The 15,599-nt window shown below is 46.2% G+C and overlaps 1 protein-coding gene and 2 non-coding genes across 4 annotated transcripts in view; 1 reads left to right on the top strand and 2 right to left on the bottom strand.

The window, feature by feature from the left end:
- The window catches only part of LOC142804734 (U2 snRNP-associated SURP motif-containing protein), a 64,706-nt gene extending 54,465 nt beyond the window's left edge, over nucleotides 1-10,241 (top strand). For both annotated transcript variants that reach the window (XM_075891138.1, XM_075891137.1), the window contains exons 19-22: nucleotides 5,506-5,617; nucleotides 5,710-5,820; nucleotides 6,808-7,061; nucleotides 9,933-10,241. In XM_075891138.1, the coding sequence (XP_075747253.1) occupies nucleotides 5,506-5,617; nucleotides 5,710-5,820; nucleotides 6,808-7,061; nucleotides 9,933-10,050 (595 nt within the window). In that variant the 3' untranslated portion in view covers nucleotides 10,051-10,241. The remainder of the gene's footprint in view (nucleotides 1-5,505; nucleotides 5,618-5,709; nucleotides 5,821-6,807; nucleotides 7,062-9,932) is intronic.
- A 3,695-nt stretch (nucleotides 10,242-13,936) lies between these two features.
- LOC142771478 (U1 spliceosomal RNA) lies at nucleotides 13,937-14,100 on the bottom strand. Its single transcript, XR_012885944.1, has one exon. It is a non-coding gene; the product is annotated as a U1 spliceosomal RNA (small nuclear RNA).
- A 450-nt stretch (nucleotides 14,101-14,550) lies between these two features.
- Nucleotides 14,551-14,621, bottom strand: TRNAG-GCC (transfer RNA glycine (anticodon GCC)). The gene has a single exon. It is a non-coding gene; the product is annotated as a tRNA-Gly (tRNA).
- Nucleotides 14,622-15,599: the final 978 nt, after the last annotated feature.

The raw sequence follows: 15,599 nt of genomic DNA, 5'->3' as shown, positions 1-15,599 counted from the left end.
AGCCCTGTTACTCTGGTATGAGCACTGCAGTTGTCAACTAGAAGTAAAACCTTGTGCTTATTAGCGGAGAAGCGGCGGTCGAGTTGGCGCAGCCAAGCTTGGAAAATATCCAAAGTCATTCAGGCCTTTCTGTTGGCGCGATATTGCACAGAAAAGTGGTGAATGTTCTTAAAACACCTTGGGTTACATGCCTTCCCAATGACTAGCTATGGCAGGCGCTCGGTGCCCGACATACTTGAAGTGAAAAGCACAGTGATCCTTTCTTTGCTCCTCTTCCCTCCAACGCACGGGTCGCCCTTGAACGTGATTGCTTTTTCCGGCAAGGTTTTAAAAAAGAGAGCCGTTTCATCAGCGTTGAAGACATTGACAAGCTCATAACGAGCCAGGTACTGGGGAAGCTCAGATGTCTTCCAGTCAGCAATACGCCGTTCATCCACTGCTGCTTTTCCCCTGCACACGTTTCGAAAGACCAACCCGTGCCTTTCTCTAAAGCAGGCAAACCAGCCTTCAGACGCACTGAAAGATTCGATGTTCATTCTCAGTGCATACAGTAAAAGCTCGTTAATTTGGATTTCACGGGACGGGAAAAACTGTCCGAATTAACGGAATGCCGAATTAACGAATGAACAGAGAAAACAACATTTAAAATCAAGCTGCAGAAGCATACCTTTATTTGTTGAAGTATTTTGTAATTGTCTGCGTTTTCGCGCAGATTCCGGCTGACATCACAATTTTTTTTAACTGTTTAAAATGGCCAACAGCACGCAAGCTGTCAGGAGTGTTCAGGCAAGCGTCCTCTAATATTAACAGCGCCTCCGAGACTTCCCGTGAGGTGCGATGAGGTCGCAGCTGTATCTCCTCGCATGATTCTCGCGGAATGGTGGTCTTCATGGGCGCCCGTGACGTCATTAATAATCTCTTGATCGGTCAGGAGACCACTCGTGGCAACACCATGATCAATCGCGATGTAGTCCTGAAAGGTCGCATCTGTGGGAAGGACAGCATCCAAAGTCGGGCAGTCATTGTCGGTGGACTCGGCTGACACCTCCTTGATGCCATCGTCAGCTACTGCTGCATGCTCGGGCCTCACAAAACCGCTGTGCCGAAAACAGTTGGCGATGACTTGCGGCGGAGTGTTTTTCCACACGTGGGCGATGATGTGCACTGCGCCAAGTCCACTTGATACAACTTTCCAGCTTCTGAGCATAGGATCATTCGCTCTAGCAGGTGCTTGCGGTACTTCGACTTCACGTAGTGAATGATACCCTGGTACATCGGCTGAAGAGCAGACGTAGTGTTGGGCGGCAAAAAAAATTACTTTGATGCTCCTCAGTTCGACTGTACAGTTATGGGCACTGCAGTTGTCAACAACCATAATTATCTTGCGGTCCTTCAACGTGAAGTGCCGGTCCAACTGCTGCAGCCAGCCGCGAAAAATGTCCGATGTCATCCATGCCTTCCTGTTCGCTGTGTACTCGACAGGAAGGCTTTTGACGTTCTTAAAACAACGTGGCTTAAGCGCCCTCCCGACGACAAGTAGTGGCAAGCGCTTCGTGCCAGTCATATTGGCGGCAAGAAGAACAGTTATCCTTTGCTTGCACTTCTTGCCACCAATGCACGCGTCCCCTTTGAAAGTCACCGTCTTGTCGGGCAGAGCTCTGAAAAATAGAGCAGTTTCATCTGCATTGAACACATCACGTGGTTCATATGCGGCGATGTGCTCCAGCAGCTTCACATTTCTGCACTCGGTGGTCACGCTTTCGTCAACACTGGCCTTTTCGCTGCACACACTCCTGAAGACAAGTTCGTGTCTCTCTCGAAACCTCGCAAACCACCCTTCTGACGCTTTGAACGATTCAATGTTCATCATTGCAGCGTACTTCTCACCTTGCGCCATGATGAGAGGTCCGCTTAAAGGCAGATGCGCGTTGCGACAGTCAGTAATCCACCGGAGCAAAGCTTTTTCGAGCTGGGGGATGAGCTGCGGTTCGCAACAGCTTTCTAGAGGCATGAAACTTCTCGCTTTCAAAGGCTTGTCGAATCTGTTGTTCATTTTTCACGTACGTTCCCAACGTGCTCCGCTTCACGTTTTACTTGGTCATAACCTGCTGTCGCGATTCGCCGTTCTTCAGTGCTTCCAAAATTTCCATTTTAGTCGCCAAGTTCTTCGCCTCGTAGTTCTGCCGCTTTTTCGGCGTTGCCATCACTGTAGCGCACGATGGTGGTGACATGCAAATATGGTCACAATGGAAGAAAAAGAGAACTCCGCATGAAGAGATGGTTCCGACACGACAACACAAGGGAAAATGGCGTCAGAGACACTGAGTGGAGAAGAAAGAAGACGCCGACGTTCGGTGACGCTGCGATCGCCCCCACTAGTTGATGATGATGGCGATGCCACTCAGGTTTCGGTTTCGCTCCAGTAGTGCCAGCGCTGCTTTATCACACTTTTGTGTAGCAGCAGCCGTCAGCATTTGTCCGAATTAAGCGGTGCGGAGCCGAATTTCGACGAAATAACGAAGGTTTGGTCCCATAGATTAACATGCACTTTAGCCGAAACCAATAGAGCCGTCCGAATTTCCGAATTAACGGGTGTCGAATGAACGAGTTTTTACTGTACCTTTCAGCTTGCTGGCATATCAACGGTCCACTCAAGGGAAGCTGGCTGTTCCGCATGTTGGTTATCCACCGCAGCAGTGCGTCTTCCAGCTTCGGGTGTGCTGCCGTCCTTAGTCATTTTCGTTTTCCGGTGAATTTGACGCTGTCAAACGCCTCGAAAATTGTTTGTTTGTTCTTCACGTAGTCGCTTAAGGTGCTTCTTTTAACATCATACTTTTTCATTATCTCCTGTCGAGAAACACCTGTGATCACGTCTTTCAATATCTTTCAAGATCATTTGCTGGCTGCTGTGGCCGCATAACTCCTGTGACGGTCATCATGAAGCGTGACGGCGGCGGCAACGGGCACAAACACAGCCGCAACACGCGAAGTCACAACACCTCTCCTTCCTCCATGTCAGAACACAGAGAACCAAGACACGGAGTACACCAGTAGGTGTAGCATGGGCATAGCGAGCAGCTGTTAGTAGACACTGGATGCGCCTGTGGCCCAAGCGCTTCCGCCGGGTGGCGACTAGCGCCACCTAGCCACTTCCCCCTCATTCACTATCATCATGGTCATTTTCTGCTGCACTTCGCTCGGTTTCGGTTTCTCCGAAAATGGCAAGCGGTGCTTGAGCCTCCAAGCCGCCGAGATCACACGACTCTGGTGACCCGATAGCCCTCTCCGGAGCTGTCCGAGATAACCGGTGTGCGGCTAAATCCCTCCAAATTAATGAGCATTTGACCTCATTGAAATATACACAGTTTTGCCTGGACCGCGCCGCGAGTTCGAGTTAACCGAATTTCCGAGTTAACAAGGTCCGAATAAACGAGCTTTTCCTGTACTAGTGTCGGCAGCCGCACAGTGAAAGCGGGCAACGTTGCGCATAGCAACTGCCAGGTCAGAAAACCTGTGTTTAGGCATGTTTTTTTAAGTGCACTAACACTGTGTAGACCACAAAAACGTGATTTTATTGCAAAATAAACATTTTCTTGGCACGAAAGTAGCTATGCGAGGTTTACAAACCACTATTTCAGCAATCAACATGGACTTAATATTTGTCTTAGTGTCCCTTACCAGTCATTTTATGCATAGGGGCTGTGGGGAAAGAACGCTGAAATGAATTATGTTAAGACAAGGCGAAAAGTTAGCATAGGCTAGTTCGTATCCACTGTTATTACAGCACAGCACCAGCAGCACGTATTGCCGGTTCCGAAAGCCGAGGAGCGTCATTAGTTTAGTGCCAGCTGTCACGTTTTACGCCTCGCACGATGAACTTGAAGAGAGAAAATTTTTTTTAAATGAAAAGCAAAGCGTCACCTCCTGCCAATGGCAAGCCTTCTTAACGAAAGTGGGAAAAAGAAAAAAGCGCAAAGCAAAGCGGCATCGGAGCGTGGCCTTGGTGACATTCTCCAACTGGCTGTAGGAGCCACCCGCCGCGTCCTCAGTCGTAGACGCTGTTTCTCTTCTTCTCTTTTCTCCACATCTATAATACCCTCACCCTGTTCTGCTACAGGCGCTGAGCCGTAGTCCCAACCAGGGCTGCAGAATCTGCGTCTTTTTCTTTCCTCAACCTCTTTCTGTCATTTCAGCTTTACATGCCTCCTCTCCCCCACACCGGTCAGTCTCTCTTTTTCAGCGATTAGACGAGCAATCACTAGAGGGGAGCAACAGGCAGAGATATAACCCTCAACGAAGATGGCACTGACGCAGAGTTGAACATTTTGCAGGATTTGCGACACACTTTCAAAGTGACGCCCTCATAAAAGTATGAGCTCGCCCAGTCGACGATTTTGAAGGCAGGAACCAGTGGCCATGCCGACTAGCGAAAGAAGGTTAGGGAGCCTTTTCATACAGACGTGGAAGAGGTGCTTTACAAATGGTTTCTGAGTCTGTGCCCAGAATGTGCCGATTGGTGGGCCATACTTACCACAAAGGAAAAAAAAAAGCTTAGGTATTCTCGGCTGATTTTTGAACCCGGAAGCGGCTGGATACAAAGGTTTAAAGAGTGGCACGGCTTTGTTTACAAAAACGTGGTCAGAGAAGCAACTACTCTAGATTCACAAGTGAAGCAGCAGTTGACCAACCTGCCTGCACCGATGGAGAACTTCTCAGACATACAGATGTGATTTGACTGTTCTTATATATTTTTTTTCCCTCGTATGACAACATCAAAGACGCATGCTTTGAAAGGCGATTTGTGTCCCAGCTAAGCACTCCAAATTTGCATCCACCGCGTTCGTTGCCACGCTTTTACCCTTAGGTAGATCATGCGATGCGCTTGAGTATGTTATCAATTTGTACTTTATACGGTACATCACAGCAGCGGCAGAGACCCGTCGGTCCTACTGCAATAATATGGCTGGATTTAGCTGGATGTTTGAAAAGTGCGGCATTGGACAAATGGTGTGTTACAAGCGCTGTGTAACAGGGCAACATGTGCTCTGAATGTTCTGACTGTTGTAAACTTGCTAAAGAAAGGCCCTTCTGGCTGCTCCAAGCCTGCTACAAAAAGCATCTTTACCTGCTCCCAGGACTGCTCCCAAAGCCATGTACCCTGTTCCAACCTTGTATCTACAGCATTTTTTAATTGGTGCAAACAGTCAGTTTGAGCCCAGAGCTACAATACCTACGTCCGGAGGGGATTTTTTTTTACAGTGATTTAGATGTCGCAATCATTAGTTATAAGTGAACTCCACTGTACATTATCTGTCGCTAGCCACTGAAACCTTAAATATCTTAGTTTATAATTGAAGAAAAGAAGGGTAAATTTAAGGGCTCGATTTCTTTGTTAGACACAATAATATTGAGAATTGACAATTTTGCTGAGAAAAGTATAGGGGATGATATTAGAAGTAGTTGTGATGTAATTTCTGCATCATTATGTTGTGCACTTGGTTCCAGACCACTTGAAGAGAGTTCTCCTAAGGATGACTCTCAAGACTCTATGCCTACACTGGAGCTTTTGAAAACCGAGTCCGGTGAAGAAAGGCGAGCCAAGCTACGTGAAATTGAGGTGGAGATTCTGTCTTTGCTTTGTTTCTTTGTATATGTGTGTTGCTTGCATCGAGTTGCAAGATAGTTTTTTTTTTTTTTTCCATTGAGCAGGTCAAGGTAATGAAGTTTCAGGACGAGCTGGAATCAGGAAAGAGGCAACGCAAACCTGGCCTGTCAATCAGCGCTCAGGTGGAGCATTATAGGCAGAAACTAATCAGAAAGGTAAGTGCCTGTAGCGGAGTTTTTCAGTCCCCTGATATTCTTCAAGCTGCAGTACAAATAATCAATCAAATAACCGCACTTCTCACAGCCTGATGCTTTTATGAGTGTATAGTAATTGGTGCAGGATTTTGCTTTATATCCACAATGCGCATCATTGGTTGGTGCTGGCACAAGGGATCAATCTAAATTCTTTTTACTTTTGGTCAGTTCTCTTGAGGCTAATCACATTGCACTCTTTACAATCAGTAAAACTGAGGCTGCGACTTTCTGCAACTGATACCACTTACCTGGGGCTTGCTAGTGGGGTCATGTATAATGCATCAGTTGTCCTATCACAACGATGAATGTGAACTAGTCAATATTCTGTCTGCCTTTCCTCTAATCCTGATTAAAATAAAAATGCAGCCTTCCCAACAGTTCTTAAAGGGCTCTGCAACAATGTCTGAGCAGCCAAGGAATGAATTGACTAAAGGAACTTATTGCCTTATGAATTGACTGCTGCAAAATATTTAGAATTTGCCCAGTGTTAGCACAGTTACAAATATTTGTCGCATGCTGCAATCACTTTCTCATTCGCTCTCCCGACGAAAGTACTGGAAGCTAAGCCGGGAAAGATCGAACGAGGAAAGAAATTACGTTGCGCACCTCTTAACATTTTAGTACGATCGTTATGCATGCGCAGACGCTTCACGGTTTCCTGCAGCGGCCCTAGTAACTCCTTAGTGGGCCCTGCTGAAATCTGTCAATCGCTTGATACTGGGTTGTGACGCTGCGATTTTTGTGTATGTAGCATCATTTGTGGAGAGAGGAGAAAGCAATGTTTAGCTGCGTTTGGTAAATTCCATGCCATGTGCAGTGCTATAATATTTGCCTCGCCTGTTCTCAGGATCCTCGGCTACTGTTCAACGCCGTCTTCTAACCATGCTCAAAAACTGTTGCCGGACTCTTATAAATAATATGCTTGTGTTTTTTCTCACATATTCTCAGGACCAGGAAAAGTCCAGCGGAGGCTCAAGTGAGCGGCGTAAAGAGCGCAGTAAACGTTCTCGTTCTCAGTCGCGGTCACGGTCACGCTCTCGATCTCCCGTCTCGAGCCCCTTGGTTATAAGGTCAGGGGTTAGCCAGCGCAGTAGCAGCAAGCTCAACAGCCCGGTCTCCTCGGAAGGAAAAAGTCGCCGGTCCCGTTCACGATCTCCCCGCAGCTCGAGATCGCATCGATCACGCTCGCCAAAAAAAAGGAGGTATGTCTACCTTCTGTCGCAACCATTTCCCAACTGGCTGGACAGGCACTGCTGAGCTCCAGCTCTAGCAATTTTCTTGGCTTATAGCCTTAAACAGTTGCCGAGGCCCGCCATCCTTTTTATTGACTTATTCGCTTTAAAGGACTGTAAGGGTGTGTTATGCTTTGGGTAAGTGCTGTTAGTAGCTTTTTTATGTAAAGTAATCAACTTGTCTGGACACACTGTGGCAGCTGCTTTATTCTGGTGGCATTCTGCTAGGTTGTCTTAATGCATTGACTGGTAGATGTCATGGGTGGCTGTTTGGTGTTCGCTTCACAGTGTTTATATTAGCTCTAGTTTACTGTAAGTTCACTTCAACCACGCTGACCATGCCAGCTTGCTTTCAGAATAAAGAAAAAGCTTTTGAGTTGGCAGTGCCCTTCTTCGGTTGTTGCAGGAGTCTCTGAACTGCATAACACCAGGCGACGCCACACACAACAAAGAATAAGAATGAAAAAAAACTTTGCATGCTCGCAGTGATTCCATTCCTTGTAATGCACTTCTGTTGACAATGGAACCTAGATAGTAACGCCATTCTCATTTCCATTGCTCTGTAGAGAGCACCTAGTTTGCTGTCTGTATCCCAGGTCAGTGGCCTTGGGCTAAAGATTGCCCTTGCGAGTGTGCTATGCCACTTCAGTTACATAGGTGAAAAGTTGAAGATACATAGTGTGAAAAAAAAAATATTTATAAAGTTTAAATAAATAATACCCTCTTGTAACTTCACCTGCTCCGCTGCGGTGGTCTAGTGGCTAAGGTACGGCTACTTACCTGCAGGTTGTGGGATCAAATCTCGGCTGTGTTTTCGATGGAGGGTAAAATGCCGTAGGCTCGTGTGCTCAGATTTGGGTGCATGTTAAACAACCCCAAGTGGCCCAAATTTCTGGAAACCTCCACTATGGCGTCTCTCATAATCATATGGGAATTTTTAGACATTACACCCCACATACCAATCAAATCATTAGTAACTTCACCTATTTTAGCTAATACGTGGAAATTTCAATTGAAATATTGTTTATATTTTTAGTCTGACCACCAAGGCAAGTTTTTTTGATGCTGAATAGAGAGCTTTATTAAAATTCTAAATTCAGAATTTTTTTTCTGACTAGCTGCTTTAACTTCAGCGCCTAAAGTACTTTTAATTTCTAGCATTTCAAATACTCCAGCAGCACACATTTTGAGTCCTTTGAGCTTGCCATGTTCCCAGAAAAAAAAATCCCCAATTTGGCAACTTTATTCAATATTGCTCATGGGAAAAGCCCTCTAAGAATTAGTGTGCATAATTCATTATTTTTACAGATGGATCATGTCATTACCTTGCCGCAAATACCATTTGATTGAGTGCATTCCTGAAACATCTTTTGAAAAAAAAAAAAAAACGTTGTTTGAGGCTCTAGCTCATTCGAGGCAAAACTAGACTCTCTCATAAATATGCAGTAAAGTTTTTGTAATAGAAATAAATGAGCAGAGCGAGATTGGAATTTCGAGAAACGTGGAAATTTTTTCAGTCATTCGGGATGGTCGTAAAAACGCTGAATGATTTAGAATGGAATAACCCTTTTGTGTGCTCCAAATCTGCTCCAAAGTAGACTTTTCCTGCTACGAATATTGCTCCAAATTGTAAACTGGTTGTATCACCACTGATATAGACTATAGTAAGTTGCACGGTTTTCGTTTTGTGCAATGACCATGTGTGAAGTATTGCTCTTTTTGGACAAGCTTGTTATGCCTCTAAACATTTGTGGTTGTGAGCCACTTATGGCACATATTGCTCCACATTAGCTGTAGAATTCAAATAACTGCCAACAAAGTGCATATAAGACATCGTGATGTGCAAAAGAAGTGGTATGTGAGAATTCTTATAATCCTCAGCACTTACTAATAGTTTACTTTCAGTTCACACTAATTACACAGGTGATATAATGTTTTAAAGAAGATACTTGCACTGACCACTTGTTAAGGGAAAATGTGGGGAAAAATTCATCATCGGGCTCTCAGAAGTACCAAAAATATGATTTGTTGATGTGTAAACTAAAGAAGTTTCCCGAAAAGGGATCTTAAGAAAAACGCATTATAAAAGTATAAATGAAAGCTCTATGTGAAAAGGTGATTTCCTCCATCATGAGGGCTTGGCAGTTGTGGTTATTTTTCACATGTTGCTTTAGTGAGCTCCTCATGAGAAATGCAATGGCAAGCAGCCAGGTGACAGTTCCGACGGGACTCTAGAAAGTATTTTTGGGTTTTAGTAGCCACCTTGTGCTCTTTAAAGCGATTTCAACTTACTTTGGCTTTGATTACAATCTTGAGGGTTTTTTTTGTTTTTAATATAGTTGTAAAAGTAAAGAACCTAAACTTGTGAAAGCAAATAAAAAATAAAAAGGAAAAAGATGTAGTTTTAGGGGAAAAAAACTTTTCGACTCTCATCTCCCCTTAACTGTATTCATCTTTCAGCAAGCTCAGTATGAATGTAATTATGGCACCAAAAACATGACTATGGGTGCAGAGACCAAACATATACGTAGGATGAGTGCTATTCATTCTGTACCTGGATTAACAAGGTATAATACGTACAAGTAATACATGCAAAATATTCAAAGCACTTAATACAAGCAGTGTGCCATAAGGCTATACAGGGCAAGTCTGTCGTGCGTGGCTTATTCTGTACTTTTAGTTTGTGTGTGTATGTTATCGTGCTTTTCTCTCCTGGAACACCTAAACCTCAGTTGAATTACGTGATCGCTTTGGTGTTTTTTTTTTTTTTTAGCGGCTTGATACTTAATCATTTTACACGGTATGCCTAACTTCTTCTCGTGCTGTGGCGTATTATTTCAGGTCAAGGAGTCGAAGCCCTCATAAATCAAGACGTTCACGATCACGGTCACCCCATAGGCGGCGCTCATCTCAATCACCGCCTCGAAAGTCTCACAAAAGCAAGAAAAGTAAACACTGAGACCAGCAATGCAGTGCCGCTATGCGTACTGTCACATTTGTTTGCCTCCATCCATGCTCTCTCTTTTTTTTTTTTACCTTTTTGGTTGTATAGTTTATTTACATTCCCATTATACCATCACTAATCATGCATTCACAAAAGGGAAAGCTGGGATCGAGTAAAAGTGATCGAGTAAAAGTGATTTGTTAGTAGTACTTGTGTGAGCGTGCTTTATTCCAGCCATCATTACGGAGAGTGGGATCTCTTTCCTTTCCTGATGATGGGCATTAAGACTGTGCGAACTGGACGTGTGTGTAACACACTGTGCTCGGTGCTTGATTATGAGGGTCAACAGCAGACCCCTGGCTTGCTAAGCCCAAACTTTCTGTTGTCATTACTCATAAGTCTCGTGAGTCTATGAGCTTCCATGTCCAGAGGGACGAAGAAATGTGGCGATTTATCATTCTTAAAGGGACTGTCTACGGCCTTTCACTGCTTTTCTGTTTTTTGTCGCAATAAGAAGTGTACCATCTGAAGCGTCTAACCTTGCAGAGTTTTCTCTGGAAAGTGTGCAAATATCCTAAAACAGAATTTTTCTATCTGCGTTATATCTCCTTCTATTGATAATGAAATATACCGGCTAGCCCACCTATCAACCCTTCTTTTTTGGTGGGATGAATGCCCACAAGGCCACACAACACTGGTCCGGGAAGTCAGTGACAATTGTACTGCCGGTGAAAGTCGAAAACTGAAATCGTATGCTGTTTTTGCAGGCTTCGTCAAGTTTTGTTTATTAAAGGGACCCTGAAATGGTTTTTCGGAGGTTTGTCAGCATTCAGGCAAGAGCATCATCAAACCATTCGCACCAAAAATCTAGTGACACGCCGTGTACCAAGGCCGCTACAGACAAATATATCCTACCCTTCTTCTCGCCTTTGCCTGCCCTCCTCAACTCACGAGGCTCGCTGGCAATCTCAGAGCTCTCATGAGTGCACTCGATTCAGCTTTTACCTGTCTAGGCCTCCGAGGTAGCACACCAACAGGTTGTGCCTAGTCTTGCAGGCCATCACATAGTGCGTCCGGCAGCACACACACCATCTGGCAACAGAGACGTAGATTGCTGAGTGGTTCATATCTGCTGCGACAGGTGCTGCCACCCTACCAGCTGATCTAACTTCTGTGTGTTCTACAGCCTATGGCAGGCAATCAAATGAGCAGCCATGGCGACGTCAATTGGCCAGAGCATGTTGCTCTGCGAATGGGCGGTTGAAAACGCATTTGGCAGAGTCCCAGCGATCTGCAGCAATTCGCTGCTTCAAAGCGTTGTAACAGTGTACACAGAGAGCTCAAATCTCTCTCTAAATAAGCCTTGGTACTTGGTTTACCCACCCAGTGTGTTTGTACAATATCACCAAAACCATTTCAAAGTTTTTTTTTAATAAAACAAATATGTTAATGACCATTTGAGGCACGTACACTTCTTGTAGTTTTTATAAGCAGTGGTGGGCACCATGCCTGCGAACAGGCATACCACTGGCAGCACCACCAAGTGCCTCTTTGAACTCGTGAGAAAAAAAAAGCGAAAATTTATCTGTGGTGCAACCTAAAGCTGCCTCAAGTGTGTTAAATACAATTTCAAGTTATGCATGTTTTTAAGCCAAAAAGTCAACCTGCTGGGATTTCTTGCCTCACCAGTAGATTGATCATATCGCTGTTGGGTGATGCTAGTGGTCATTTTTATCGACTTTCAACATCAAGTTAAAATTATTTATTTTTTATTCTTGCCGCTGATGTGGTGAACGATCTTTTCATTTGCACCACAATCTGAAAAACTTTTTTACCCGTGGTAGACAGTCTCTTTATTTTTTAAAAAATTGCACCATTCTTATCTACAGAGCCTCTTATAAGCAGCCATTCTTTCACATTTTATTTTTTCATTTGAATTCACCTTCTGGATTGACCTTATCGTGTTTGTTCTCCACAACTTCATTTATGATAGTCTACTGCATCTATCTTATACAGCAGTTCTCTATTGCAACTTTTGGTCCACTGCCGACGCTTGCGTTTGGCTTCCCTGGCTCGCCCCTCGTCGGTGTTGACGTCGCCATTCGCGAACACGATCCGCTTCGCTAACCCTCGCAATGCCGTGACCGCGTCCGGCCCGTCGGCGTGATCGCGCGGTAACCAGCGGCGCGCTGTCCACTTGTCGGCACCGCGCGATTCTTCGTGGCGCGCGCACCCACCGTCTCGCGGCTTCTCGCCCACAGGTGAGATGGTGGCGCGGGTGAGATGATGCCCACGCGACGAATGGGCTCGAGAGGTGGAGAGGGTGAAGCGAGAGAGAGATGACTAACGACGAGCGCGCGGCAGGTGGGAGAGAGAGACGTCACCGGGTGTGAGCTACTTGGCACCGCTCCAACACCTGTGGCGAAGGGAGCGGTGCGGACGGAGGGACAGCGTCACGCTAGCGGCAATGTCTCGCCGTTCGACGTTCTCAGGCAGCCGTGCGTGGCGGTAAACGTGTAATGTATGCCCTCCGAGATTCGGGAAGGCTTACTTAGGCCTAGAACATCAGTTATTTGGGTATGGTCATAGCCTCCTTTATTAAAATAAAGGAGGCTATGGTATGGTTCTCAAAAACGGTACCGAACCAATTCGAAAACTGAAGTACATGAGTCTAAAGCAAATGGAAGCATCAGTTCGGAGCCTACGAGATACAGAGCGCAAGGCGGCCGCTTGATAGATAGTTGGCGACCACTGCATTCGAAAGGGCAGCCATGTTTGTCGGAGGCTCAAATGCCTCGCCGGCGAAGCTTGCCGTGCACTTCGAACAGCTCTCCTGCGGACGGCGCCGTCAGGGCATGCTTGCCACTAGCGTGAACCGGCCCTTACACAGGCTAGTCAAAGAGCTGCTTCGCATTAAAAGCGCACGCGCAATACAGCTAGTGGTCCTGGCAGTGACGATGTGCTACAAGCATCTAGAGCATGAGCGCAACATACGCATCGTGCGGAGGCATAGCCAGAAATTTATTTCAGAAAAGGGGAGGGGGGTGGCTCAACTACACTTAATGTATGCTCACACTGTGGTTATAAGAGGGAAAAGAAGAGAAAAGTGAGCCCCGTAACTGTCTGCATCAGCGTGCGACACCTCATCAGTAGCTCACTAGGGATGGGGGTGAGGAGAGATTAAAAAGGATAGAATTAAAGGTATATAGAGAAAGAGAGATGCGCTAGGACAGCGGGCGCCGACATATGAGAGATATGAAAGATGGAAACACGGTCACAGGAGTCCGATGACAGGGCACCACTGGCGAGAGCTCTTGTCGGCGACAGGAGGTGGCGTAGGGCTAATCCAGGCGGCCAGAGCTGCGCTGTCGTCGGAGATCGCGAGAACGCAACCGGTCGGCACGGAATCCAGCGAGCGAGTCTAATGTATGCTCGTAATCGTGTGTGTATGCAAAAGTGAAAATTTTCGTGGGCTATGCCAGTTGTATCGTGGTAGGGGCCGTTCCATGCGCTAGCCGCACAGAAGCAACGCACGTGCCGGCACACCTGCCGCACAGAGGCATGGGAGGCAGCGGGGTCCCGGAATAAGGACTCCCCCTGTTTAAGAGCCCTTCCTTATGAGCCTGCAAACTCTCCATAAATGTTTTTCACACTCACACACCCAGGCGGAGGGTGAAATAGCGTCGCGAATAGACTTATTTCGCGCTTGCGTGCGGCAGGGGTCCCGGCACGTGTGGATAGCGCGTGGAACGGCCACAAGCCTAGACTGGTAGGTGTTCTGTGACGAGAGCATAAGACGAGGCAACCATCCGCTCGGCAGCCAGACCACAGAACACCTACCATTTGTACAATAACACTAGCGAAGCGCAGGTTACCGGCATCTTTCTTTTGATACAATATTAGGGGGATAGCGCGAACGCAGTCCCCCACTACCAAAAATTGCATGCCCCATCTGCCCCAGTTTGGGGTAGTGGCAGGGGTCAGCACGAGCGCAGTGCAATGCCCGCGCCTCTCCCTGGGGGCACCGCCTTCTTGATCACGGTGGCCCCGGCACCAGGTAAGTATGCCGCTAGAATGTTTTGAACTCGGTACTCACTGATAGCGACCCCCTAGGAAGCGCATGGGAGTTGCGGAAGACGGCGAAAGGTTTTTCATCTTTTTTAACTTAAACACGTGAAGCCATTTCAGTGAGGACACCCAGTGCACAAATTGACACAGTCCTGTTAAATCAAATTGCTTTTCGCTCGCACAAATATTGATAAAGGCTCAAAATTTGAGCGTATATCACTCCCCCATTCGCAAAACCAGCGAGATCGTTCTGTTCGCCGCCAGAGGCGCCACTGCAGTGGTAATTTGTATCTAATGGTCATTAACAGGACGTACGATTCATCGGACTAGCTGTCCTGAAATCCTAAAGATTCAATTGTGATCGCGAAAAAAAAAATGTTATGGCATTACCTTGGCAAGCAAAAAAAACCAGTAAAATAAAAATAGAATAAACAAACAAATAAAGCTTGCGTCGGCCGGGAATCGAACCCGGGCCACCCGCGTGGCAGGCGAGTATTCTACCACTGAACTACCGACGCGACTGAGCGTCGTAGAATTTACGCACGAAGTACTAAAATGTGGGACGTAGTAAGATCGTGTAGGCGTACATTTGTGTCTCACATGTATAAATGTACAGGGCTGCAGAAACTTCGTTTTCGCAAAATGGGCTAAGGTATACGAAATATTGCTCAGTTAGATCAATTTCTACGCGCGTATATCGATTACATTGAGCATTCAGATGCGAAAATTTTATGTAACAAGCGAAAATATTCTAGCGAAGAGTTAAGGCCAAACTCCATAAGCGCGAAAATGCACGCGACAGCGACGAGCGACGCTATGAGCGACGAAACAGGGCGGTCGCGCGACGTGTCGCGTACTCATTTTCGCGCGATCGCTCGGTTCTCCAGATTTGGAAACCGTCGCTCATCGCCCGGAAGTGCTGGGCTCAAGCAGCCAATAGAAAAAAACCGGAAAAGGATATACATCAGTGACGTACTGCCGGTTGTTTTCACGGCCAACGGCCATGAGCGCAACGCGTACAATGAGCGCCTCATTTATGTAATTGAACGTGGGCACAACAAAAAATAACGCAATGTTTATTACGCATGTGCGTATAAAAAAGTGCTGCAAGGCAACAATAAACACTTTCCGTTCTATTACACAACAATATATCTTATTTTTAAATTGGAAACCGCTCGCTACGCGGTTTTCTTGGTGCGAGTTGACGGCCTCATGCCAGCAACAGTGGAATTCGCTCGCCGAAGCCGTCGCGTGAATGAGGTTTGCCTGCGCTAGCGACTGATCGCGCGACGCCGATCTACGTCGCGTCGCTCGTCGCTGTCGCGTGCATTTTCGCGCTTATGGAGTTTGGGCCTTAACTGCCGGACAACACGGAAGTTACTCAATTTGGCTGTTTTTAGCAGTCAGGTAAGCAGCACACTTATTTTGAAAAAAAAGTACCATCGAGGAAGGAAAGTGTACGCACAAGCATCACTATAGTCCCTAGAATACGTTCT

The sequence above is a fragment of the Rhipicephalus microplus genome, chromosome 1 (assembly GCF_043290135.1).
Source record: "Rhipicephalus microplus isolate Deutch F79 chromosome 1, USDA_Rmic, whole genome shotgun sequence".
Taxonomy (NCBI): Eukaryota; Metazoa; Arthropoda; class Arachnida; order Ixodida; family Ixodidae; genus Rhipicephalus; species Rhipicephalus microplus.
This window is presented reverse-complemented; position numbering and strand designations above follow the sequence as displayed.